General features: G+C 39.3%; 1 protein-coding gene across 1 annotated transcript in view; it reads right to left on the minus strand.

The window, feature by feature from the left end:
- Positions 1-7819: 7819 nt before the first annotated feature.
- Positions 7820-27241, minus strand: part of LOC121960545 (cadherin-12-like) — a 119051-nt gene continuing 99629 nt past the window's right edge. The window contains exons 8-12 of the mRNA XM_042510309.2: positions 23493-23629; positions 19847-19968; positions 14357-14474; positions 12534-12785; positions 7820-9131 (exon numbers count right to left, since the gene is read on the minus strand). Of these exons, the coding sequence (XP_042366243.2) occupies positions 8620-9131; positions 12534-12785; positions 14357-14474; positions 19847-19968; positions 23493-23629 (1141 nt within the window). The 3' untranslated portion in view covers positions 7820-8619. The remainder of the gene's footprint in view (positions 9132-12533; positions 12786-14356; positions 14475-19846; positions 19969-23492; positions 23630-27241) is intronic.

Raw genomic sequence — 27241 nt, forward strand, 5'->3', positions numbered from 1 at the left:
AAACAGTTTTAAGCATGCTAAATGTGCATATCCTTACTTAATCCTATATTTCAGGGTATCACAGAGGCGACCAGCTGTGGTCCATCCCTCTGGCAAAAGAAAAAGTACAAATGTATTCATATATTCATAAATATACTGAGAGAAGATGACTGCAGACAGAGCATCCCCGACCGATATTCCTTTACATAAGACCCATTATCTGTTCTTCCTTAGCAGCCGTAGTTCTTTGTAATAGCATGAGTGTTTGTACCTCACCAGGCAGCTCAACCTGTTACGTACTAGCTTTAAAAATAGCACGCACACATCCCCCTTGGGACAGTTAGTGCGTAGGAAATGGTCTGTGTCTGTTAGCGTTAGTAAAGCACACAGGCAGTCGATTGGATGGTTAAGAGGAATGAGTTGAAACCGTGTGTGCTCTACATGTTGAGACTGAGCAGAGCACAGAGCACAGGCCCTTAACTCAGTCAGCGGTGAACGGAGAAGCTGTTTTCTCTTTAGTTAATGGACTGCTAAAGACAATGAGGTCTGAAAGATGACTACTTGGGGGTTTCTGGTGTTACGATTACATTTCCTGCTTCAGAATATGAACAGTGTCATAAAGATTCAAATTATCTGTCCGGCACTGATTTTGACTATTTTTTTCCTTAATCCTTAATCTTTATGAAAGCCTTTTTCTGCTGTAAAAAAAAGGGTTTTTTTTATAAGTCATTATAATGAGAAAAATATTTAAAATAATAACTTATTTTAAGTCAAATTACAGACCTGATCTCTACAAATACTAAATAAAAATGATGATGATAATAAAAAGTCTGGGTTTTGGTTTCTCAATTTTCTCTTATTATTGTTTCGGATACATTATCATTTTTTGAGATTTTCGCAAGTTTTAGAAAGTTGGGAAAATTTTCTCATTCTTGGGATACTTTTACTATTATCTTGGTATTTTTGAGGAAGGTTTCACTTTATTTTGACATACTAATTCATCATTTAGGATACTCATGATTTTGAGAATGTTTCCTCTCAAATAAAAATACCCATTGTATCTATTTTGAGATATTAAGTTGTTTCTCATTATTTTTGAGACATTAAGTCATTCTTTTGAGATAGTGGTCATTTTTTTAGGATTTTTAATGTTTTTTGTGGGGGGTACCAATACATATTTAGAGTTTTTCCATTATTTCTGAGAAAGTTACTAATTATTTCTGAGAAAGTTTCTTATTATTTCAGAAGGTTTCTCATCATTTTGAGAAATTGTCCCATCATTTTGAGATAATGAGTCATTAAACCTTTTTTGAGATAGATAATTATTATTTTGACAGATTCTCATTACTTTGCAATATCAAGTCATTGATCACTATAAAGAGAAAAGTTCTTATTATTTTGAGAAAGTTTCTCAAGAAAGTTTCCTTTTTTCATGTACTAAGTCATTATTTTGAGGAAGTTATTTATTATTTTGAAATACTACCTCATAATTTTGAGAAGTTATTATTTTCAGAAAGTTTCTCTTTATTTTGAAATACTCTGTCAAATGCAAAGTCAGAAAGTTTATTTAATCAAAAATTAACTGGAATTTTTTCATCACACTGGCAGAAATTGGCATCCTAAAATCTGAGGTCAGATAGTGGCATCCTGTCAAACACTAACAGCTGCAAGCCATGTAGGCTTAATCATTACCTCTGAAATTTAAAAAGGGCTGAGGTAAAACCTTCTGTGATCTGTTAATCTGAGTTAAACATGCTGATGTGTCATGGTTTTGAATTACACTTAGCTTTTTTTTATCATTCATGTATTTACTTGGTGTGTTTGTTCATTGTTTCCTAATTTTACTGTCATTTTAGCACCTGCTGCTCCCACTGCCTGCCTCCCATTAGCAGATTCACTCCACCTGCTGATCATCCCTCCCCTGCTCCTCATTCCCTCATCAGCTCCCTGGCAGTCTATATCTACTGGTCCACTTTCACTCACGCTTTGCCATGCTGTCTGTGGCACAGGCTTGAGATCCTCTGTTTAGAGACTCTTATCTAGATTTCACCTCTGCTTTGATTTGTGAGGATTGTGCCCCAGTCCCCCTTTAAACTTTGTCTTTCTACTGTGCCACTGAGTTGAAAAGAGAAAGGATTTTTTATAAGGTGGGGCACAAGGCATGTTTTCAGCTTGTGCTGCACACCACATAACCTGCAGCATGAAAAACATGCAGTCCTTTTCTCCAGTGTATATTGTGTGTCATTGTCATTAAAGCATGAGAGAATGAGTCAGGGCTTGAGTACAAAATGCACACTGGCTTGTTGTGGCATTTAATGTTTAATGCATGTGTTTGCACTCTTGCCATTTACCACTCCGAGCAGTAATATCCAAGACATTGAACTACAGAAGAGTCGCAAAGAGACACACAACATACTGTTTCTATATGTTGCTTGTTGAATTACAAAATGTCATGAAATCAAACTTTTGACAAACTTTGATTTTTTGTCTGGTTGATTTGTACTAGAATACCACAAGCATCTCTGCAGTTGGAAAGAGACCTAAGCATTGCATTTTAAATCAGCTTGTTTCTTTTGTTCCCAATAGGCTGAATAGACAGACTAGTCTAAAAAGTTTGGTGAAAAACAGTTTGAAGCATGCTAAGTATGAACATAGCTCAATCCTACTAATCCTACTAAGATACTACATCATTAAGAATTTAGACACTAAGTCGTGATTTTGAGAAAGTTACTAATTATTTTCAGGAAGTTTATTTTCAGAAAATCTCTCATAATATTGAAATACTAACTCATTATTTTAGAGATTATTAGGTCATAATCTTAAGGACATTTCAATATTTTAAGATATTGACTCACTATTTTGAAAAAGTTTTTCATTGTTTTCAGAGAGTTTCTCATTATTTTGAGATACAAAGTCATTATTTTGAGACACAAATGCATTATATTGAGATACTAAGTCATGATATTGGGAAAGTTACTTATTATTTTAGTTTTTCTCTCTTTTTTTTAAAATGCTAAGTCATTATTTTGAGAAAATGCCAGGAAATCAAGCGTTTGATGGATTACATTTTGTGATCAAAAGGAGAATGTGGGAGTTCTCTTTGATTTAATTCTGTTTTGTTTCATTGTCCTTGTCACAAGGTTCTCATTTGCATTTTTTTTTCTTGATATGAAAAGCACTTTGTCCTACCTCTGTATTTGGAAGGTACAATACAAATAAATCTGCCGTCTTTATTGTATTGTATGGTTCCTCTTTGTGTCAGTAAATATACCTTTTGTTTTTTTTAACACTGGTAGATGAATAACCATATGCCGTGCTTTTTAGAGTAACTAAGCAATAAATGTAACAATGGTTCAGTGCTCAGCTTAGTGTTGGTCTGCAGTTTGAATGTCAGTTCTTCCATTCCTGCTGAGCTGAAAAAAATGAATGCATTGCAGTGTTTTTTTTTTTTTTGTTTTTTTTTTAAGGGATCACAACACTGCTGGAGATCAGCGACAAGTAGAAAAAAAAGACGCTACATAAGAGAGGAATATAGACTTTTTTTTTTGCATGCTTCAGAAACGTGTGAAACGTGACGGATTTAAAGCGTTACTTTGCAGCTTAATTTTTCTATTATTCCTCTGAAGGAAAAACACAATGGTTTTGTTATTTGCTGGCTGACTCTCTCACCCTGTTCTTTCAACTCTGTCTCTGGTGTAATACCACAGATAGAGGCTGCGTTTGGTAGCTGAGACTTCTTAAGTGATTTCCACGTAAATTAGCTGTACATGTACCTAGACTTTGTAGTGGCATCGGCAGCTCACAATCAGTTATAGCCTCTTCTCAATTAAATCTGTTTTGACAGCAATACAATGTAATGCAGTTAAACACCTATTTAAAATAGCCCCCATCAATCAACGCTTCTCTGTAAACAGAGAGTTACTTTTTTAAGCTTCATAATACGTTGTAAGACTTTTCTAATTGAATTGCATTAGATTAATATCACTTCGGTGTCTCTAATAATCTAGCAAATTGTGTAAATTACCCATGCAAGCAATTGTTTTTGTTTCTCCATCAGTTATCGTCTTAATTATTGTTTAACGCTTAGTAAACATGTTCTTAAAGTGTGATAATGACTTGCAGTGTTTACTCACGTGCTAGTGTCTCAAGGTTAGTCACCACTGCTGCTGCATAATTAAAAGGGTTAACAAAGGTTAGTGGCCACAAATATATGCACAACGAGATCAGCACATTCCTGTAAAGCAACCTGTCAGCTTAGAGAGCGCACGGCAGGAGTGGTGACAGCTTTATTTCCATATGCATAAACACGCTCAGAAAATACCCTTAGATGCAGAATAATACAAAGTGACTGGTATTAATTAAAGCACCCACATGCATCACTACAATCCCTAACCGCACAAGTGTGCAATACAGGGGGTTCATTATAAGCTGAAGCATATTGCCACAGCGAGCTGAGGAGTAATAACATAGTGGTCTTGGTTATGTTGTGTGCTCATTTATTTCAGTCTAGGCAAATTGTTCAGTGTCGACAACAATAGAAGAGCTTATTCAAAAGGTGCAGTGACAACTCGTCTTTGTTGAATCATGACAGCTATGCTTGCTCAGACTGGTATGACTCACCTCGGTTCACAACTAAACAAAGCTACCGCAATTTAGAATTATAAAAGAATTGTGAGGCTTTCCGAGAAAAGTTTTGAACATTTGCAACATGTCTCCTGTGGCAATAATATATGATAATTGATATATAAAGGACTTTTTTTATTTTATGGAGTCACTCATGGAGGAATATTGACAGTAAAGGGCTGGAGAGGAAACTGAACAATGAGACTGGACAGTCACCGGGGCACAGAGGGTTGAACTCAATCCAACATAAACAGTATCAATGCCATCACTTCTTTTCGCTTTGGCTTGTGGTAACGATAGCTCTCCCCTGAGCTATTGGCGTCGATTGTGCCAGTTCTCTCATGTTTATGCAGAGGATGGCAGCCCCCTCACTTCCACACCCACCACTCCTCCCTCTTACTGCTGATGTCTCTGTTTAGTCTGTCTCCTCTGCCCAGAACCACTAGACATGGTGAGTCATACGTGTGGAAATGGTGTGTTTTGGGAGACATAACGTAACAGCTGCAGGAATGTAGTGTTGCTATCACAACTGCCTGCTGTATCAGTACAAAGAATGTTTTCATCAAGCTGACCACAACAAACTATTACTTTCATTAAGGATTCGTGTCCACAGTCCACAGCCTAGGGTGCTGAATTGCAATTGCTTCCTTTGTCTGAACAACCTTTAGTACAGTACTAAGAGTTTGTACTTAGGTACAGTGATGCCTTGAGCTAAATGCTAACATTGGAACAAGCAGATATTGTTTCCCAAGTTCACACTCATAGTTAAGCATGGTTGCATGCTAGCATTTCTATTTCACACTAACCACAAATAACAAAAAGCTGAAGATGTTGCCGATGTCATTAGTTTTGCAGGTATATGGTCATAAAGTGTTGAAAATTTGTTATGGAATCGCCTGCAGGACATGAGTGTGCACACCAAATTTCATGGCAATTCATCTAATAAGTGTCAGGACATCTCACTCAAAACTACAAAATTTTAGTTTCATAGTAAATGTAGAGAAAAAGTCAGGGGATCTCCAAAGTTATTTGGATATAATGCCCAGAAACCAAAAATGTCTATACCAAATTTGGTGCCAATTCATCATGAAGTTGTTGCAATGTTTCACAGGAAAAGTTGTTAAATCAATCCAGTCCCCAGAATAAATGCTGTAATTATACATTTCTGCAAAACGAGTTTATGTTAACATTCGTTCATACTTTTATATGGACATGTTGAAGTATTGTTTCTTCAAGTTACAACAACACTGAGTGCTAATGAGTTAATGAATGCTGAGTTTTGGTGCCGAAATTGTCTTTTTTTATTATTTATTTCTTTTTATGCCAGAATTGGGAATAGAAATACCTCAATGTCTTGCTAAAACATCCAGTTTTGATGCCATAATCACATATGGAAATTGAAAAGCTCATAATACATTTGAAACATACAATGACAAGATTTTCCTTTGACAGCTGGACTGCTAAAAACCCGAAGAAGTTCAGCTTTTAAAACTTTGAAAAAACAAGAATTGCATTTCCCCATATTGGAAAAGCTGGAGCCTACAATTTTCTGTGTACCCGCTAAGCAGTTAATTGACTGATTATTTTAACACTACACTCAATTCTGAGAAAGAGCAAAAAATGCAGTTCACACTAGTCATTTAATGAACTGCTAGAACAAATCAACTGGAAGCACAAAATGACCACAGTACATGCCTTTGTGGTAAGATTAAAGGACAGAGGTACAGAAAAGTTTGGAGGAAAGCTAAGCTTCACAACTAAATGCTCTTTTATAAAGACATAAAAAGTCAACTACTGATCAGTAATAAGCAACAAGTTCCCCAAAATAAACATCAAAGTTTGCCGTTGCCTTTCTAATATAACCCATAGATGTTTTTTCTTGAGCCTCAGCATGATATTATTTGTGTCTGGACCTCATATATTTGTGGTTAAGGTTAGGGAAAGATCATTGTCATGGTTAAAGTAAACTGTCTAACTCAACATCTTCCCTGAAAGAGATTTTCTGGTGCACACACATTGCTTCCACCTTTGCATGACCACAAGAGGAAAGCATAAAAAAAGGTCATGTAAAGTGAGCTCATAATTGGTGGATTTTGATAAGGAAACTTTGTATTTTTACCCAAGTTTGTTCGAAAGTCTTATATCTGTTGGATCTTTGCTCCAATTAGCTAACTCACCCGTCCCTCTACTTTCAATGTGACTACAAAGTTGGCGTCAGTTCCAGTCCGCCATAACTCACAAGGATGATATGGGCGTAGACCTTTAGCAATGTCACTGTTGTTGCAATTCCTGCTGCCTGCAAGGATCATAGATTACTTAATGTCCATTCAAACACTTCACCGCACACTTACTGAAGCTCAGCCTTGAGGGATACCTATTGGACGTGATAGAGAGAGACAGAAAGGAGGATCGCTTCACATCCATTGGTAGACACTCTGCATTGTATGTCACTGACTGCTTTGGCTTTCATCCAGGCCTTCCATTATGTCGTCACCAGACCATGGCAAGAAAGCTCTCTTAGCCACTCCATCCAATGACTGGGGAAATAGGGCCATTATGATACCTTACTGAAGCCTCAGCGTGATTTGTAATTCCTTGGACTTGATTGCCTTTCTTTGGCTTGAGGATGTTTAGCCCAATCCGGAAACTCTCCCTTTAAAAGCATTTATTTGTTGACTGCTCTGAAGAAAACCAATCAACTGTAAAGTCATTTCTCTCTTCCAGGAAGGTTGTGGGTTGCAGGTGGGATTTGGGACAGAAGTTTAGATGTGCATTTCAAACATTATGCCACTTAATGAAGAATTTAAAAGGCATGAACTGAAAAGATTAAGAGAGTTTTTAAGGCCAAGTTCAGACTGGAGGCAAATCAGATTTTACTACTTTAGACCAAAGTAGTAGATTGATGGATCCAGATTGCCATTATAGCCCCACCATTAGTATGGTTAAAATTTACAGGAAAACAATCTCTTTAAACTGATCTTGGTTAGGTATATTTTGGCCCTATTCCAAATGTTCCACAAGACACATTATTTTAGTGGTGCTTGGTCCAAAAACAACTGTATTACCTGTCAGCAATTCTGCCTAATGTTCCAGTCAGATCTGGAGGGCTATGGTCCATTTATACTGTCCACAGACCACCTCCAGTACAGTATGGATGAATTTAAATATTAATAGATTATACATAATTTGAGCCAAATAATTGAACACAAAAAACAACTTTGTCCAAGTGTGGTTTATTTAAGAAAACTGTGTTTATTACATGACTGAACTGCAGTATTTAGCCCTAATTATCTTCTTTTTTTTTTTACAACTCTAGTACAAGTCTATTCACAGGACCCACCTAACAGAAACATACATTTTCATGTGGGCCTTAATTACAAAATTTCTTGAGTGTCTCCAAAAATAAAAAATACAGATTAATGACTGAGAGATAAATAGATAAATACACAAAAAATCTAATCAAACTCAATCAGCCAATAAATAAATAGAACAATAAATAACATTCAAAACATCTTTGGCCAAACTCGGGCCACTTCATTGTCCCCACAGAGTTGACATTGGTCTCAGTAGATGCTTCAGCTAGTCCGAGCACGGTAAGCCGACTGAATCCAGCTAACCTATGGGGTTCTAAGGAACAACACTGTCATGTGGCATGAAATAGCAAGTGAAAGAATAATTATATTGAGGCACTTTTAAGGATGTTCTAGGAAATGACAACATTTCCGTGTGTATGCGTATTCCCAAAGAGGAAACAAAATGTAAGACAAGAACATTCAATCAAAAGATAATTGAATGGCTTCTTGGCTCATCTAATCATGTTACCATATGTTCCCTCTTTTTTTTTTTCTTTTTACAATTTTGGGACTAAGCATGGTAAAGTACCACATAAAATAGAAAACAGTGACCTGGAAAAAGATGAAAACAGATAACATGGGAGGAAAACAATGATAAAACATTGTGTGTCGCCAACCAAAAGAACATTGTTACATATTTGCTTTTTCGAGTCTGTGAATAACATCAATGTGTGTTCTCCGTGGTGGTTGAGTCCGATTGGGTTTCTGACTGTTCCCCAAATATCCCTGCCAGTGTCTTAAAGCGGGGCCCCCAGTCGTTGAGGTAATCATAGTCCTCCTCGAGGTCTATGGCGAGGGACTCAATGGAGCTGAGCGACTCAGCCACAGAGCCGTCACCCTCGTAAGCGTACGTGGCCAGGGAGTCGTAGGGTGGTGCAGAGTTGTCCGTGTCGTGTTCTTTCAGACGCTGGTTGATGAAATCTCGGATGTCGGCGCTATCCTGAGAGACAGGTGGCTTGGGACCTCTCTTCATCTCAGGTTTGACGTCCCTGCGAAACAGGTTCTCTTTGACAACCTTTGGATTGCGAAGCGTCCCCATGTCAAATGCGTGCGTGTCCTCCTCCCCCCCTCCTTCATCGTCATAGTGGATCACATTATCCCGGATATCCTCTTTGGATGACATGAGGGTTTCCTTTTTCTTCTGCCGCCTCAAGCCCACATAGAGAACCACAATAACTGTGGGAAGGAGAGACAGAGCGAATAGCATGTTAATCCATTGCTGACACACCCACATCACTGAGCCTTAAACACATTTCTTGTCAGGAAAAAAGGATTATATTTCAAGGTATGAATTAAGGTATGTAGGTTAAAGCTGGGCTAAATTTGGTTGATGTTTTTGAAGAGATCAAAAGTTATTTTGCTCTAGGATTGGCAAAGCTGATCTATCATTCTGTTGGTCTACCGCTTTAATTCAGACTAAAATATCTCAACAACTTTTTAATGTAATGCCATGAAATAAGGTACAAACATTCAAGTTCCCCCAAAGACATATCCTTATGACTGTGGCAATCCCCCGACAGGCCCAGTCATTTTGAATGTTATCCCTCATTAAATATGCATTTGTAGTGGTTTTTAGTGCTTTACTTGTTGGTGTAACAGGCACCGTCTAACCTGTATCTATGTTTTGAGTTGAGTTATTACTTACTTACTTACTTGCCAATGGTTAGAGAAAAATCATGTTTCAGATTAAAACACCTGTGTTTGGTGGCTGATTAGCTAATGTTAGCATGCTTACAGACTAAGACAGTGAACATAAAAACCAGGATGTTGCAATTGTGAGCCTCTCAGTGCTATGATGTTGACCCGAAGCTCAAACGACACCTAAGTGCAGCCTCACAGAGCTGCTACCATAGCTGTGGACTCTGCAGACAACTGGTTTACATGTAACCTGCAGTATATTTCAGCAGGATTTAAATTACGTTGTCAAATCCTGCTTGACACTGAGATACAGTAAATGAATTCCCATTGGAATTGGTTGTAAGTAACTGGGACATCTAAATCACAGTTTTTACCCAAATTTGGCTCAGCTTGGCCTGCAAACCAATGCCCTCTGGGAATTGAATTGCTTTGTTGCTCAAAGCAAATAATGTGTACTGGCAGCATTACATACTTATCAAAGATTGCACAAGTGTAAGCACTGTTTGGTAAAACTGCACCGCTGAGAATATACGCAAAATACACAGTGTACTGTTAAAGCATGCAACCAGAGGTCGAATGAGGCTGTGCACATTTTAGACACTGTAGTGCCACTGTGTGATTTTCAACACAATACATTTCCTTCTCTCTCTTTCTCATGTCACTGCAATCTGTCTCCCTCTGTGTCCCTATCTCTGTCTCTGCAGTGAAAGACGCAGTAAAATATGTGTTTTTCCTTTGGGTTTTTAATATACAGTTGCATCTCGGCATAAGAGCAATGGCCAGGATAAAACCGGAATAATTCACGTGAAAGAGTCCAATAAATACATTCAGACTAGAAAAAAAAAAATTAAGTAGGTCTCTTCTTTTTATCTTTGCTATATCTCACTTCCTCTCTGCCTCCCGTCACTCCCAACTGATTTTTATCTACCTGTGTACAGTGTGCCAGCTCCCCCCAGTGGCACCAAAGCAGACTTCAACAACAGTCAGTTACTGTGGGACACACTGGTTGAACGCGGCTTGTTACCGGGTGCAGCCAGTCCACATCAGTCTGGGAGAAACAGCAATGCAGATGAAAGTCTCTTTGCTGGTCTGTTTAATTTACCTCATCATTTCTTCTCACAGGACAACTGGGTCATCCTGACAAATCCTGCACAGGAACTAAGTGGCTCTATGAAAATGTTCTCAGTGTGAGTTCTGATTTTCTCTGCCACTTTCCTTCTCAGGGACAGCATGACAGTTTGGCGTCAGCCTCAGCCTTGAGGGAGAGTCGACTTGGAGCTTTGAAGACATTCCTCTTGGATGAAGTGAACACACCGACACAGCTCCACAACACCCTGCTACAATCGAATGTGTGCTTTTATGTTCCTGACGTATTAAAACAATGACATTCGAGCTGATATTTCACAAGAATACATTCATGGAGGTAGTGAAAAGGATTTATGACGGGGCATAGCTTGAGGTTAACAGTGGATTCTGTGCTTGGTCATATATTTGAGAGAGATAGAATAAAGTAAATACAGCTCAATTCAAAGGTCATGGCTACCCTTGACTTCCACTGTAAAATAGGAACTTCTTTAACAACCGACCATCCCACATTCATAATTCAGAAAATGATCCCATAAACCTACATTTACTTCCTCCCTGCTATGTAGATGAGTTTGGACATTAATATCAGAGAATTAAGGAGGAGTTTTACAACCATGACCTTGTGGGGAATGTAAAAGCTGTAGCCTGGGAAGCAGCCACAGGGCCGCAAGATTGGATTTAGTTTATAGAGCCAAGCGTCCCTCCCTCCAATCTTGAACGTCTCATTGAATGACCAAATTCATATGCGTTCTATAATTAACTGCGGACACTCCTGTAGAGATGCCAGATCAAGTCTGACGGTCAGCTAAGCAGGTTTGGATTCAGGTGTCGTCCAAAATGGCAAAAAAAAATTGAATAGATATGCCCCCCCCCCATGTCTCCAGAGAACAGAGTATCCAAAGACCAGAAAAAATTTGCGATGAATTGAAGTAAAAGGGGTCGGCGTTTAACAGTTTAAAACTACTCACATTAATGCAGTATAATCCAAGTCTCATTTTTACAGCTGTATGCTCAGTACTTCTCACACAGACATCCCTTTATGATGGGAAACTGAAATAAATGCAAATGTTATCTATGCTCTCTTCAAAGACTCCATTGACAAAAACATTAATATAACTCTGCTGAGCGGAGAAACTGCTGCCTCAATCTGTAGTTCCTTTGTTATTTTGTGACTTTGCTGAGTCCGAACTAAACATTATAAACACTGTGGTGAATGAAATACCTAAAAGCCATACTTGAGTAAAAGTACAGATATCCAACCAGAAAATTACTTTGGTAGAAGTAAAAGTATTAGAATATGACTTCAGTAAAGGTCTTAAAGAATCTCATGTCAACTGTACTTAAGTATCAAGTTATTTTCCCATTCGTCACTCGTTTTGCTGTTTTTTTAATGTAGACCCTTTTTTCTCTACAATTAATCAAGAATTCTTTTTATTCTTCATTTAATGTGAAGTTATGTGAGGGAAAAACTACTTTTTCTCCACAAATTCAACATAACACAGGATGAAAAACTGATATAAAAATGATCGTTTGGGGATTGAAGTATTCCTTGAACTTGATATCACAAGCCAATCAATACTTAAAAACTGCGCCAGGAATATTTTAAAGGTATAAACACAGCAGACGTGTCAGTCTATATCATAAAATCTGTTTGCTGAGTCACTGCAGATTTGTTGGTTTGGACAAAGTACTATCGAAACTTCATGTGGGAGTTATTGCTCATAAATTTCCTCCTCAACGATTAAGGCTGTATCACTAAACAATAGATATATGGCTCCTTGTTTCCTTCATGATTATCAATGACACTTTCCTAAAACAAAACGTGTTTACAAGCCAGAAGACAACAGGTCTCACCTAAAAGGATGATGATACATAGAAGGATAGCGATCAGAGCTCCTGTGCTGAGACCCACGGGGAGAAAGATGGCCTCTGCGCTGCAAGTTAGCAGGGACCCATCTGACTCGCAGCCACATACACGAATGGTCAGGGTGCCGGTGCTGCTCTTAGGAGGGTAGCCATTATCGTCAATCACCACGGGAAGGAGGTAGATCTCCTGCAAGCGCCTTCTGAAGCCGCTTCGCTTTGTCACAATTCCAGCAGTGTTGTCTAAAGGAAAGGGGGAAAAAAATCAAAATTTTAAAATGGTGATTTTTTTTTTTGAAAGGGTATGTGGTCTAAGATTAAATTAATCTTCAAAATTTGCATGCAGAGGCCTGAAGTAGAGCAGCAAGTGCTTCTTGCTTGATCTACGCAGGTTACACAGTTTGATGACCAGAGCAAAAGAAAATCTTCCACCCCCACATCAATCAGACAATCCTCTGAGCTACATTACAAGTCCTGAGGTCCAGGTATGAGAGAGATAAAACTTTTCGATGTCTGATAACTCTTTATGCCTGTTATCAGATCCTCTCCACATGTGCCTCACTGAATGTGATGAGAAACTGCAACGTATCAAAGAGTTGTCTTATCAAAGCTCTCACCATTTTGCACCGCTTTCTTTTAAAAGCTGATAGAGCCGAACCACACCCAGTACATCATTCCCTGAAACACCGCAAAGCGTTTTCTGTCTACCTGCGCCGTGAGAACTATTGGGATCTGTTGTTATTTTGTTATCTCTGCGTGCAGGCAGCATCACTCCAGAGAAACGGCAGATTAGCAATGAGAGATAATAGATAAAAAGTAAAAAAAAAACGAAAAAAAAAAAACACACACACAAAGGGAACAGCTCAGAAAGACAGCCAGAGGTGCGAGGATGGCGAGAGGAATAGAGGTCGACAACATATACGAGGGAGAGGGAACGTGTCAGGTTGGACCTGCCTGGTTCTGTCTGCTACAGCTAGACTGTCTGACCCCTGTCAAGAGAGGTTTGTTCCTCTGACGAAGCTTGGCACTTCTTGTTGACAGGAGGTCAGGCATTTTAGCACACCTTGCATGTTGTGCACAACTGCGATTTTGTTTGTGCTCTCTCGCTCCCACTCTTGCCTAACCTGTCCACAGTGCCCGTGGTGTTTGCGTTCCCTGTCCCTGCCTATCAGATCTCACTCTCTATCTGGAGAGTGTGCTTGTAGGGGCCTCTGGCAGTCAGGAAACTGCAAGGCAGTGTGTCCAAAAGGTAAAAACTGGATCAGAGGTTCGGACCTGGGCTTGTCAAGGGTGGTGAATGCATTCGTTTTCCCCGGCCTCATCCTGCCATGTCCCACTTTTCATTACCCGTCTTTCTGGTTAGACTTCAAAGGACTCGGCCAGTGCACGCTGCAGAGTGTCATATGTGCCCTTATCATAAGACAACGTCTGACTGCATGTTATTAAGTTATTTATAGCATGCCAATCTTGTGGGATTTGAGCAACAAACGTATATTAAATATTAAAATGCATTCAATATAGCTCCATGAATTGGCTTATTTGCCCCCAAATTAAATTGAAATTATTAACATACTAAAAGTTTACATTTTTATTACTATCAAGGCCACTTTTAATATAATTTACAAGTTTTTGAAAACCGTTTGTTGTTTTATTTCATAAAATCTAATTAATTTACCATCTGCTTTCTTTCTGAGAAAGTGTAATTGATTCCAGGCATAATTTCCTCCCCATTTATAATGTTAAATTGTAATTTTTCTATGTGAAAAGAATAAATTCTCAGTGCAGAGGTGTTGTCAAAACACTGGAGCACTCACTTCCAAAGTCCCGGATGGTGAAATTCTTGTTTTTCAAGTCTTCCTTTGGTGATTTGAAGGAGAACTGTTGACCAGCAGATGGTAGATCCTGGTCTTTTGCGCTGAAGGTCTGAATCACCTGTTTAAAAAGAAAATAAATATCATGTTCTTTGATTATTAAAATGATTCTGCTTTTACTTTTTGTTTTTACTTTTATAGTGTCTCTAACTGTATGTGATACATTGTTTGCACCCTAATGCAATATGGTAGCATTAGGGATAGCACTAATGATAGCCCTCCCTAGCAAAAACCCTCATTATTTACATAAGAGGCTTTTGCACCTTCCAAAGTGGTGCAAAAGTAGTAGTACCTTGTAAAACGTGACAATCTCAAGGATGCATTAGTAATAAAAAACATTTTTCCTACAAGTTTTACTTTTAATTTTTATGTATTATCGCCCTTCCTGTTCACTGAATAAGATCCCTTTGTGTAATTGTTTGGGCTAATTACACAGACAGTCACTGTGAGGCTGCGTTGAACTCACATGTGGATTAAATTAACCAGAAACACCCAATGGAAACAGATATTACAATAGCAGAGGTGCTGAAAATATTAAACTGAATCAGACTGTACTGATAGTTAGGCTGTCCAGGGTCTCCTAAGCTCTCTTCACCTTTGTCGGCCCACATTGTTTTAGGCTAGCCTTCATGTAATAGTGCAAAACCTTGTTTTGAGTGTTGATCTTCAGAGAGAACTCCTGTCTCCCCTGTACAGTGAATAAAAATAAAAATCTGCTACAGAATTGAAACATTTTTACTTTTACAGTACCAACTATGTCATGGTTAATAACATTCCAAACTTAAATAAAAAAAAAAATGGCGAGGGAACAACTGGCATGGCCATTTTCAGAGGGGTCCCTTGAACTCTCATCTCAAAATACCGTAATGAAAAACATGCTCTCTGAGTACCTGCAAGCCTCATCTGAACTTGAGAGTGCATGTAAGCAGTAAATGTTTTGTTCCTGACCATCAACGCAGCCCTTCAAAGAGAAGCTGTGTATTTGTCTTTTTAATGAAGAACAATGAATGACCTAACACATAAAGATATACAGACACCTAACACATTAAAAAAATTGTTTAAAATGTAAATGTTATTAATTATCTGCTGTGCATGGACTCATACTGCTACAGTTAACTGGGATATGTGATTCCTCAACTCCCACACTGACTGTAACATTGTAAAGTCCTGAAATTCGGTCATGTCACCCTAAGATATTCAGTCTCCCCATCTGGCCATCCCTACGAAAAAATTCTGGAGGTCTTACTGATTGGTTGTAGACTGGTAACCCTTTCATCTTTATTTTGACAGAAACCTGTCTGTGAATTTCTCCAGCTGGAAGGTTTTGTTTTGTGTTTCCATGTCAAATGTTCCTTTTTAATGGAAAATAAAACTCCTACCGGTCAAATTGTTCTGGCAGAAAATGTGAAATTATTCAACTTTGAACACAAGTGTCAACTAGTCCTGAACTGACTGCGTGTCAGACCTGTCAGCACTGAAACAAGCCCGTGAGTGGTTCTCTCTGTAGTTTTGGATTCAGTCACTGAGCACTTGATTGATAACTTGTTAAAAAAAATTCTACATCACCTCAACACATAGTGTGATGGATTAAGTTAATTCAAAACTGCTGAAGCTTGTTCAAGGGTCATGAACGGGAACTGGTTGTTTTATATTCTTATAGTACAGTGCATCTTCTCAGAGCACAGGGCCAACTCCAGCGGGCTTCCCAAAATAACACGCAATAACACAGAACACAATCTGATTAATTCAACACCTACGCATACAAACTACAGCACTTCAACAAACTGGATGACTTATGTGAAATGTGTAAAAATGTTTACTGAAACAACATCCAGCCAAACTAACACTAACTTTTCCACCCCGATAGACACAGACTGCTGATTCAGCCGCCTCTGTAGCAGACTGCTGACGCCTTTTACTTTCTTCTTTTCCCCAAACGTCTCAAAGCTTTGTCTGAAAGCGAGTCCTGCTCGGCCCAGCTGTGCTACCAGTCTGCTCTCCCCCGCTCGCTGGGCTTGACCTGCATCCGACCTGATGCCTCGGCCCCGTATCCCCCACGTGCAAGAGCCACCAGTCGGCCTTCCCTGCCTGTTACTTCACCCCAACTGTGTTGCTTCACCTCACTTTCCCCTCACCGTATTTGAATTAAATCTCCCTCCAGAGAAGTTAACCTGACACCAGGTGTGATGAGCGCTCACTTGTATTCCCCACAGCAGCTGTACACTTCACACTATTGATTTATAGCAACCAAATTAGCTTGGTGATGAATAAATTTAAAGCTGCAACTAAAAATCACTTTCACTTGCATTAGATCTATCAGTCTTTATGTCAGTAACTCAGTTATGTCAGAAATAATGGTTAATGTCAATCAAGATACATATCATAAAGTGATGTCTTCAAATTGCTTGTTTTGTGGGGTGTCCCAGTGGAAGAGTAGTCAAATCGCAACAACAGAAAGCTGCAGTTTCCTTTTTTAATTTCAATAAAAAAATACAATAAAATGTAGAAAAAACAAAGGGTTGTATTGAGTCTGGATGATATTCCATAAACCCAAATGTATTTAATTAACAATAACAGGAGAAATATAAGAGCAGCAAATCTTTACTTTGTTGTAAAAGCTTGCACATTTTATTTTTAAAACATTTCATTCTAAATTCAAAAATACATACTACAGCTACAAAAAGCTACAAAGCTACAAAAAAATCTCACAATAACACTATTATAAAAACAAGCTTAGATTTGCTCTTTTTTCCTAACTGCCACAATTGCTTAGAGACATTTCAGTCTCATGATTCTTTGAGTGCCATCCATATGAAAATATGTGTTGCATATGACACTCTCCAGCCTCGGAGCTAAAGCAGAAGAAAAAGAAGAAATAGTTTAATAATCCCTTAAGAGGAAATTCAATTCTATCATCAGTATTTAGCATTAGCCTTTAAAAGCCATGAGGATTGTTTTATTTCCTAATTGCATTATTAATTATTATCTGTCGTGTAAGTAATGCCACTTTTCTTGGACTCAAAAGTGCTTCCCACCTCTTCTCGATCATAAGTGGAACTGTGGCTGCTGTAACTGCTTATTACTGGGTGCCATTGTATATGTTAAATGCCTTAAAGGATATTCTGCTTTTGCACTCTGCTGCATTGTAAATTAAGCCAGATAAGAGTGCTAGCTAAATGCTGTAAATGTAAATGTAATTATTCCGGCATAACAAACTGATTCGATGGGTTAGCATTTCAATGTGGCATTATAAAAAGCCTGTGAAAGGAAATGTATTGAAGAGCGAGGAACACATAATAGCCCCAGCTGTCCTTAGTATATCTAATGCGTAGAACTCCACAGTAGTAAATATTCCTGTTTTATGTTTCCTTTGTGGTCGCTCTTTCTCATTTCACACTTGACCAGCTGGCCAGTCAGGACTCTGAGCACAGTAAATAATAAAATCAGGAAACATTCTGCTGTGTTGCTTTGCCATAGTTATTTGCAAATCTCCGGTTGAAGGTCTTAGGCCACTCTTCCCACACATTTACATGAAAATAGTCCTCTCCTGATTGGCTCTGTCCTGGTTACAGATTATTCTTCACGAGAGGTTGTGGCACAGCGTGAGACGCTCCAAAACAAGCGGTTTGTATGTTTTTTCAGCAGTGTGAGTGCAGTTATCTTCTAAGGAGACATGTGATGGATCTTTACAAGAGAGGAACTGAAATTCTTTATCATCAACCAGCTGTGTGCAACACCTGGTGGAATCATGCTGTGGAAACACGGGGGAGGAAAGTGTATATTCTGCAACAGAGGGCAAAGGAGGAGAGAGGGGGAAGAGTAGGTGAGGAAAGAGAGGATTAAAGTAAGGGAGTAAGAAAGAGAAGAGGAGGCGATGCTTTTAGGGTTAGGTTAGGGTAATTAATTTTTTCAAACGATTTTTTGTGTTGCCCTTACACACAATAGCACAGGCAGACAAAACTGATAATTCCTCTTCTTATTCTCAAAAAAAAGTCCACCTGACCACCCACAACACCAGATCTTCAGTTTTGGGCTCAAACTGGGTCTAAAAAAAGGGGCTTAAAAAATCATGCAATATAAAGAAACTTCATTCACAACATTTACATGCCAAGTATATTAAAACTATATATACAACAAAACAAACAAACAAATACGCAGACAAAAAACTTTTAAACTCACACAATAGAATCCAAGCAGGACTATTAAGTACCTGAGAGTACTAATAGGACTACACATTCACACATGAAAGTCTGTTGGGTGAACAAGTTTTAAAGTCATTCTTCTTTCTTTCTTTGGTCCTTCCCACTAATAGTTCCCCACAAATTCTACACATTTGACCTGTTTGACTTGTTTTATCTTCTGCTTGTACTTTTCTTACGGTAATTTTGGCAGAAAATTGTGCACTCATGTTGGATCCCATTGCAGTCGCAGCTGATTGAAAGAAAAGCAGCATAAAGGCCTTTCAGAAAATGCTTAATAGTTATTTTTGCATTTGGGATCTGATTTTTTTTTTTTTTTAAATCCAGCATCAAACTGGCCTCAATACCCATTTCTAAGTTCTTTAACTCCATCTAAAAGGCTGCAAACATGACAAAAATCTGAGCCAACTTCATGGTAGGAAGACAGTGATGCCTTCAAATGCAGGGCACAGCCGTTGTTTTGATTGCAACAGGCCTGAGGACCAGCAAAACATCCTCAATGTGATGAGGAGTCTACAGCAATTTGATAGACTGCCAAAGAAGCTGTTCCCTCCAAACGCTAACTGCATATAGATGCTGGTTAATGGGCTAATTTACAGGCACAGGTGGTTTACAATGCGCACGGGCAAATTCTCCGCCGCATCTCAAATATATCATCTGAAATGTACTCCGGGTTGCTGATATGCAAAGCACCGGTGTGCTTTATGATTGCTTCTCCTGCTGAATCGAACTCTACGACACAATCAGTTCAAGATTTAGATTCACACTGTGTGCTAAAGGCTCCTCGGCAAACTCCCTGGAAATAAAAGGGTTTTTATTCAAGTGACCTTGAGTAAAACAATGGAAATCAACCGCTAGGTATCAAAGTGAGAGCTAAATGTGTGTATTTTACTACAGCAATATGGTGCTTCGAAAAGCAGAAAAATACCACTAAATTTTATCTCCACCCACTGCCAGATCAGTGTTTTATTTCTGCCTTAGTGTAAACATTGACTCCTTGCCAGCGTTTATATAAATCCACACCTTTCAGATTCAATTTAACACTCTTGGATAGTTTTCAACAACCACCTTGGAGCCTCAGCTTTATGGGCGGACAAACAAAACTCAAATCAACAGTTGTCAACTCGCTGAATGATCAACACATCTTAACAGTGGAAAATTTGCTGTGTTAATTGCCATAAGCGCATTACATGTGCACAAAAAGAGGCAGGGAGGAGAGTAAATGTGAAATTACCTGTCCCACTTTGGCATTCTCACACACAAAGGTCTCATAAGGACTCGCTAGTTCAGGTGGGAACTCGTTGATGTCCAACACATGGACGGTGACAGCCACCCGGCTGGTCAGAACTGGACTATCTGGGGAGAAAAACACAAGATACACACATTTTAATCCTTTGAAACCCTTTGCTAATTTTTGTGTAATTTCTTGTCATTGCTCATTACCGTCTTTCCTAATTCTTTGAAAAAGAAAAATAAAATAAAGCCATTTTGCTCTTTTTTTATGGTTAAGCAAAATGAGTGCATAAAGAAATGCAACATAGGAGGTTTATTTTTCACAGCACTGACATCATGTGGATGTCTTAAGTATTACCATCACATGAAAAGGTTCATCAATGATACAATAGGATGGCCAAGTGGTGAAAGAGGCTGTCATGCACGAGTGTCCAGTCAGTGTGTCCTTGAGCAGATGCTAAACCGCCTAACTGCTCGCTCACTGTAAGTCGCTCTGGTTAAACCCATCTGCTATAGAAAACCTTTGATGTGTCTTGAACATGTTGACGCATAAATTGCTGTTTTTATGGCGCCTTTTGATTGACGATGTAAAGGAGAATTAAATAAAAACACAGTAAATGCATCCCATGCGCTGCCTACAAATAAAGCATGCCTCACATTATGGAATATGGCTCTATGGAGAGGGTATTTTCTTTACAAGCTTTTTTTTTCTCCCCCTCATGTTCTGTTATGGGTTTTAGCCATAAGATGTGCAGCCCATATTAATTATAGTCTGAAAGCCCCCTTGAGAGGGCCTAACTTGAATCCGGTGTTGTTTGTTACAATGTTTCCTCACTGCAGGGGCACAACGGGGAAATGTTCTTTTTTGTGCGAAAGCCCAAGTAAGGTAAACTTTATGGATTTGATGTGGGAATAGGCTTTGCTGTGCAGTGGGGGGGCTTAGTGTGCACTTGTTTGTGTGCGTAGGTGCGCAGGTTTGTGTGTAGGTGGGTGGTTTAGAAGAATTCAGGAGGAGGAGGGGGATCTGTAGAGTCGTCTCAAGGGGATTGGAGACGCAGCCACAGCTCAGTTAGTAACCCGTCTCTGACCTTGATGGAAAAAGCAATCTTCCCACCGAGGTAAAAATGACACAGAGCATGGGATTTGCTGCTTTGCACTGACTGAACTACTAACATTGATGCTCAGCCGGCAAAAATACTGATCTTTTCTGTCATCGGGGTCCTGGATTCTTTGGCCTCTAAAAAGTTTGAACGACTTCAAATCTTCCAGATCAATGAAATCTATAAAAAAAAAAAAAAATTATATATATATATATATAAAGTCCCAGGCTTCTGGATATAAGAGTTTCACCCTCATTTCATCTCAAACTCATCTCCATAACTGTTGACTGCCTTTCAGGGTGTCATGAGTGATATATCTTTCAGCCCACTAGATGGAGCAATGGTATAATGATTATATCCAAATCTGACTAGTGTCAGCATTTCAGCCCCAATAACAAATGCTCTATTTATTTTTATTGAAACAGAATCCTGTATTGCAACAGAATGCTTGATTGGTGAGCCATAAAGTTGCCTGCTTTATGCTGCTTTTCTACTGGATATTACTTTTTTGATTAGGCTCATTTTAATAAAAACCCAATCAAGCGGGCAAGCAAGCAATCAACCACAAATCTATAAAATGTGCTACAAAAAAGAGACAGAAAGATTCCTCAAAAGTGCAACTGTGGACAGAACAAGTGAGCAAACTCGTAATACAAACTCCATCCTAAGTGTGAAAGTACACTCAAGTGCTGTAAACAGATAGAAAGAGTGCTTCCTCATCGCCTCCTGCCAAGGTTATTATTGCGTTTAATAGATCTTCCCCTCTCTTTGACTTCTTAAAATTGCCAGTGGGCTTAAATGCCAAAAAGCAAACCGTTAATCTAACCCTGGCTCTTATTTAGCACGACTTCTGCTGTGTGCCGTGTCTCAGGAGAGGCGCAGAGACTGCTCTCATTTTGCTGCATGACTGCAGTGTCTGGCAATGACCGGACAAATCTCGGAGGGCTTTTTGAAATGAAGAGTCTCCAACTCAGGTGTTGTACTAATCATTGCAGCGTAAAGGTAGCTTTATTCAGGGGAAAATGTCAGCCGACAACTCATACTCTCGGATATTTTCCTCAGAGTTATTATAATAGAGGAGTAAATAATGTGGGTGGATAAATGTTTAAAGGCATTAGCAGCAAGGACACACAGTCGACGCAGAAACGGGTCAAGTACAGAGGTCTGTAACAATTTACCATTTATTGAAAACTGCTGTGCAGGGCCAACCGATGCTGCTTTTTTATCCGTGTATGACCTCCCCCCTCATACAACACATTATTACAGTGAGTTCTGAAGGTATCTTGCTTCAGAATTTATTGCTTTTCTTCATGGTTTTAAAAGCCGAAAATACAGACAGACAACATCCCAGCGATGATAATAGAATGCCTCTCCGAGGAGCCGTAACAGCTAACCAATACTCAGAACACAAAGTTCTGCCAAATCTCGCTCAAGGTCAAAAACAGATCTGAACTCACAAGTTGGGACACCGACTCAGGAGTGCTGGGTTTATCTCTATCCCTGCTGCACCAGTTCAGCCATCATTTTTTTAACACTGGCTTTGGATGTGAATTTTGCTCTCTTCTCTCATGGTGAAAATACCCTCTAGAGAGGAACTAGAGAGGACAGAGGCCTGGATCAGAGGCTGAGTTGGGGTAAGATGATAAGAAAGGGGTGAAACATGTGGGCGAAGGCAAGATGCACAGAAATCCTGCTTGATTCCTGCGCCGGGTATGATCGATCAGACGTGTCCTTGCACCGCAAAACCCCCATCTGCCTTCAACTCTCGCCACCTCACATCCTTTCAGTACCTCATCCTCCAATTCCTTGACATTTATGCACAAAAGCCGCACAAAGAAACACACACACACGCATTGAAAACAGAATTAGCATGTCACTGCCATGACCTTGAGGGGAAATGAGTAATATCAGTTTCCAAGGCGACAATGGCTCGAGTTTTAACAGCCCATATTTCACAGTCTGTCCTAATGAATATACAGCGTGTGTAATTTTGATTGAGCACCAGCTTGCCTCTGGGATAATGACTTTGACGGTTCTTAGCAGATTTGATGACTTGATGACGATGGATTTGCTTATTTATCCGGAAATTTGCTCCACTTCCTTCATAAAAACATAATTAGCTTGATGACATGTCTTAAAGCTACAGCTCTGCATTAGCTCGCCGCCCTTTTTCACAACGTGCCGTGACGTGGACACATCTGCTTGCTGTAAAAACTCAAGGCGGTTCCAATTTTTACTGCAGTGTAAGTAAAAGTTGACTCTGGCAAGAAACGCTCCCTTCCAATGCCAGTGTCATCAAACGCCTTAAAAATAGACAGTTAAAAATGAAAACAGAGCTGAGGGAGGGTATGCTGGAGAAGACAATGTCCCGAAGATACATCCCTCCGGGAGAGCCATCATGGTTTATAGTCACCTATAAACCTTTCCTGCAAAATGGGATTGAGTATTGACTTGAGTAAAAGTGTGTTAAATCCTTCACACAGATTATGGCGGGGGAAGGACGACGACACTTGCATGAATCACAATCGATCTCGTTGTCATACTTACTAAGTTTGGTCGCCACGATGGAGATATTGTGCTGGGCGATGCTCTCTCTGTCCAAGAGTTCATTTGTGGAAATCGTTCCCTCCACTGGATCAATGTCAAAGTAGCTGTCCAAGTCACTCTTCCAGTCAATGGAATACCTGAAAGAAAATGTTTGTTTAATGGCATCCATTTGCAGCATAAACCAGAGAATTAAACTACAGTGATTTCCCCTCCGGGCTCATGTATATGAGTTAGGTGTAATATAATGTTGGCGTAGCCTTCATTACTCATTCTGAATGGTCATTTCCAGAAAATGTGCTGAGGATCGCACATACATTCCAATCTTATAATGGGGCATATGTACTTTGGCCATGCTGAGCAAACGGTTTTCTTTGGAATGAATTTTCGGCACCGTTGAAACCGTATCAATCTCACCCAGCCGATGCACAACAGAGGCATAAAATGTTGGTTTTGGTGTGAGAGAACAGAGGGTACAACATCCTCTCTGGGAACTTTGGTCTGGCTCTGAATGCAAACTATGAAAAACAAAAGAGATCTGACGCCATGCCACTGACAGCACCATTCATCATGCCATGCTATTTGATCTTTAAAGGCTATTTTTCATTAATAATTTTGCGATCGTCAGTGGAGTTCCCACAGGAAAATAAAAAAGATGTCGCTATCTTTTAATCCACATCGCAAGTGGGTCAGAGGTTGGGGGTTCTGTGCCTTGCTTGTGGGCACTTCCACAGAACAGATGCTTAATTTCTCATGGGCTTGAGCCTGGACTTTCCACATGAAGGACAGCCTTTCTGTGCCACCATTCTGACTTTTCTTTCTCATGGCAAGCTATTTGATCTTAAAAGGGTATTTCTCATTAAAATTCTTGTTTTTTTTTACACCATAGAGCCTCAAACTGGACTTGAGTCATTAATAGAAAGAAGCCTAGCGTACATTCAAACCCCCAAGTCTTTTGCTGAATGGTAACAAATCTATTTCAGTTGATTTTTTTTTCACAAGCTTTGGTTCCATCAAATTATCTGTTTCAATTTTGATTTGTCCACGTCCTCTCTTTAACTCTGTGTGGCGCGTAGCCTTGAAGTGAACACGAACGCGTCCAAATAGTTTAGTGTTTGTCTTTTTGATAAATATTACAGCCAAACTCCCATCAAGAGTTCAAAAGACCAGTGGTTCACAATGTTTCCTCGGGGCAAAAACCCTTTTTTCGGGATGGTGTTACTGGAGTCAAGCTGCTGCTGAGGCATGCGTTTCACTGTCAGTGTGGCCCAGCGGTTAGACAGATTGACCACCTCATAGCCAGAGTGTTACAGATTAAATCACAGAGTATGAATGTTTGAAATTTCCTTGAGCAAGAAAACCAAACCAAACCAAACCACTGCACTCCGTTAAAGTAAAAAATGCAAAAATGTTTCAGACTTTTTTTTTTTTGATTTATGTAAGATGGAAAACATCAAAAATGTTTCACTTGTAATTGGTTCAATCTGTAAGATATCTTTAAGGAGAATAGAGCTTATCATCAGCTGTGAAAGAGAGAAAGAAATCATAGATCTAAAGAGTCTACTTAAGCTCAACTCAGTAGTGAGAACTGCAGATATGAAAATTAATTACAGCGTTATCTCCCACTTTGAACTGCTGTAATGTTAATTCAGTCCAGAGAAGATTACACAAAATACACAAGGTGAATTAAGAACTAGAAATACTGCCTCGCAGTTGTATGTCTCCACCAACCACTCAAGTTGCAGTTTGCATCAATATCTGGCCAAACTCATGTCGCCAACTGACAATGCTTCAAATTCTAATTTTTGGTGCTTCACACACATCTTCAACACAGCAGCACAGAAGACCTATACAATCACGGATATCCAAGATTAATTTCAACAATTCAGTCTCCGACCAAATTTCTTCCCTTCTTTTCCTGAGTGCTGACATTAAATAATGGCCAAAAAATCTTTTTTGCAGAACATTATGATGTCACAGTGAAGTTGACCTTTCATCTTTTAGATATAAAATGTCATCATTTTATCCTATTAGACATTTGTATGAAAGTCATAATTAGCGTATGAATTCTTGAGTTCTGGCCAAAAACATGTTTTGTGAGGTCCCAATGACCTTTGACTATCATTTTCTATACAGTTCATCATTGAGTCCAAGCAATATGGTCTCATTCCAGGTCATCAGATACTGACGCTTCGTTTGTGCAATCAGTGTTTAATACTAACGCCGACGGCCCCCTTTGGCATCTCAGTGCCGCACAGTTGTTTCCTGAGTAGAACTAATTGGAACAAGTTATTGAAGTTGTCCAATGATTGCTGTTAGGCTAAGTCAACAAACTACTTGGTTAGGTTTCGAAAAAATACATCATGTTTTGGGTTAAAATATGCATGACGGGACGTAAATATGTCGTGTGATGAGAGACTGACACCATTACGTGACAGATGGAGATTAGTTATTTAATGTTAGGTCAAAACAGCAGAACTTTTGGTTTAACCCAGGACACTTCTGAATGACCCATCCATCACTACTCCCAAGAACTTTCTCACTCTTATACCTTGTCACTTGTTTGAAGAGCCAAATATTGCTGCAGATTGGTTTACATTGGAATTAGTTTAAAGCCCAATGCATCTCATGAGGACACCAAAGAGTGCCTTTGGCATTTGTCTCACACACCAAAGGGTGTGACAGGGTGTCACTATATGATGACCTGGGAATGAGAATGGGCAGATCCAAGAGGATGTTTGTGCAAAATCTAATGAATTTCTCTCAAGGCATTCCTGAGATATCGTGCTCATGAAATGTGAGGTCCCAGTGACCTTGACCTTTGACCACCAAAATCTAATCAGTTCATCGTTGAGTCCAAATTGACGTTTGTGCCAAATTTGAGGAAATTTATTCAGGGCATTCTTGAGATATCGCATTCATGAGAATGGGATGGACGGACCAGGAACCTGAAATCATAATGCCTCCGGCCCCAGCTTTCGCCCTTGCGGAGGCATAAAAAGTAAAGGCACAATTCCACAGCTATTGATTTTTAGAGTTTACAGTTTTGCTGCAGTCAACCCTTTAGAGCCCATGTCCAAAATGGCTCATCAGTGTGATTTGTGGCACCACCATTTTAAGGGGGGCAAAAGTTCAGTCTTTAAAACTCATTCAAACTTGAGGAAGCTCTTAAGAATCGGCCAACAATGCAGTATTCACGATGCCCTTTTGTTTCCCCAGCCAGAGATAAGGCCGCTCTATACTGCTAAATAGCAGAATCAGTTGAGACGAAAGTCTAAAAGCATGATTCCCTATGCATGATGGGTCATTGGCTCTATTGTTTTGAAGTGAAGAATGCAAGGCTGCTCTCTGAAGGCTCACAAATGAACAATGTCAGCTGTGGTATTGATGAATATTTAAAGTGCTGGAGACAGAGTGGAGATCGACAGAATAGAGGGCATAAGCTTTTTGTTGTACAAATTTCTACTTCTTCCATTTCTTTGTTTACTCCGGGATAAAAAATTCATAATAAAACAACTTCTATCCATGCAACAGGTATTTCTGCGTTCTGTGTTACGCTTGAGCGATACATCTTCGAAGAACCATTACTACAAAAGCAATATGCCTGAGCAAAAGTAGTTCCTGTAATACAGTTTAAAAACAAAGGGGTTCTCATGCATTTTTAAGAAAGCACTCCTCTTGTTTTTGCCAATGACAGTCTATTGTTATCTACCACTCAAGTTTTGTGAGTGTATTTGTGCCGTAGTGGGTGT

The sequence above is a fragment of the Plectropomus leopardus genome, chromosome 21, assembly GCF_026936395.1.
Source record: "Plectropomus leopardus strain MGB_pleo_1.0 chromosome 21, ASM2693639v1, whole genome shotgun sequence".
NCBI lineage: Eukaryota > Metazoa > Chordata > Actinopteri > Perciformes > Serranidae > Plectropomus > Plectropomus leopardus.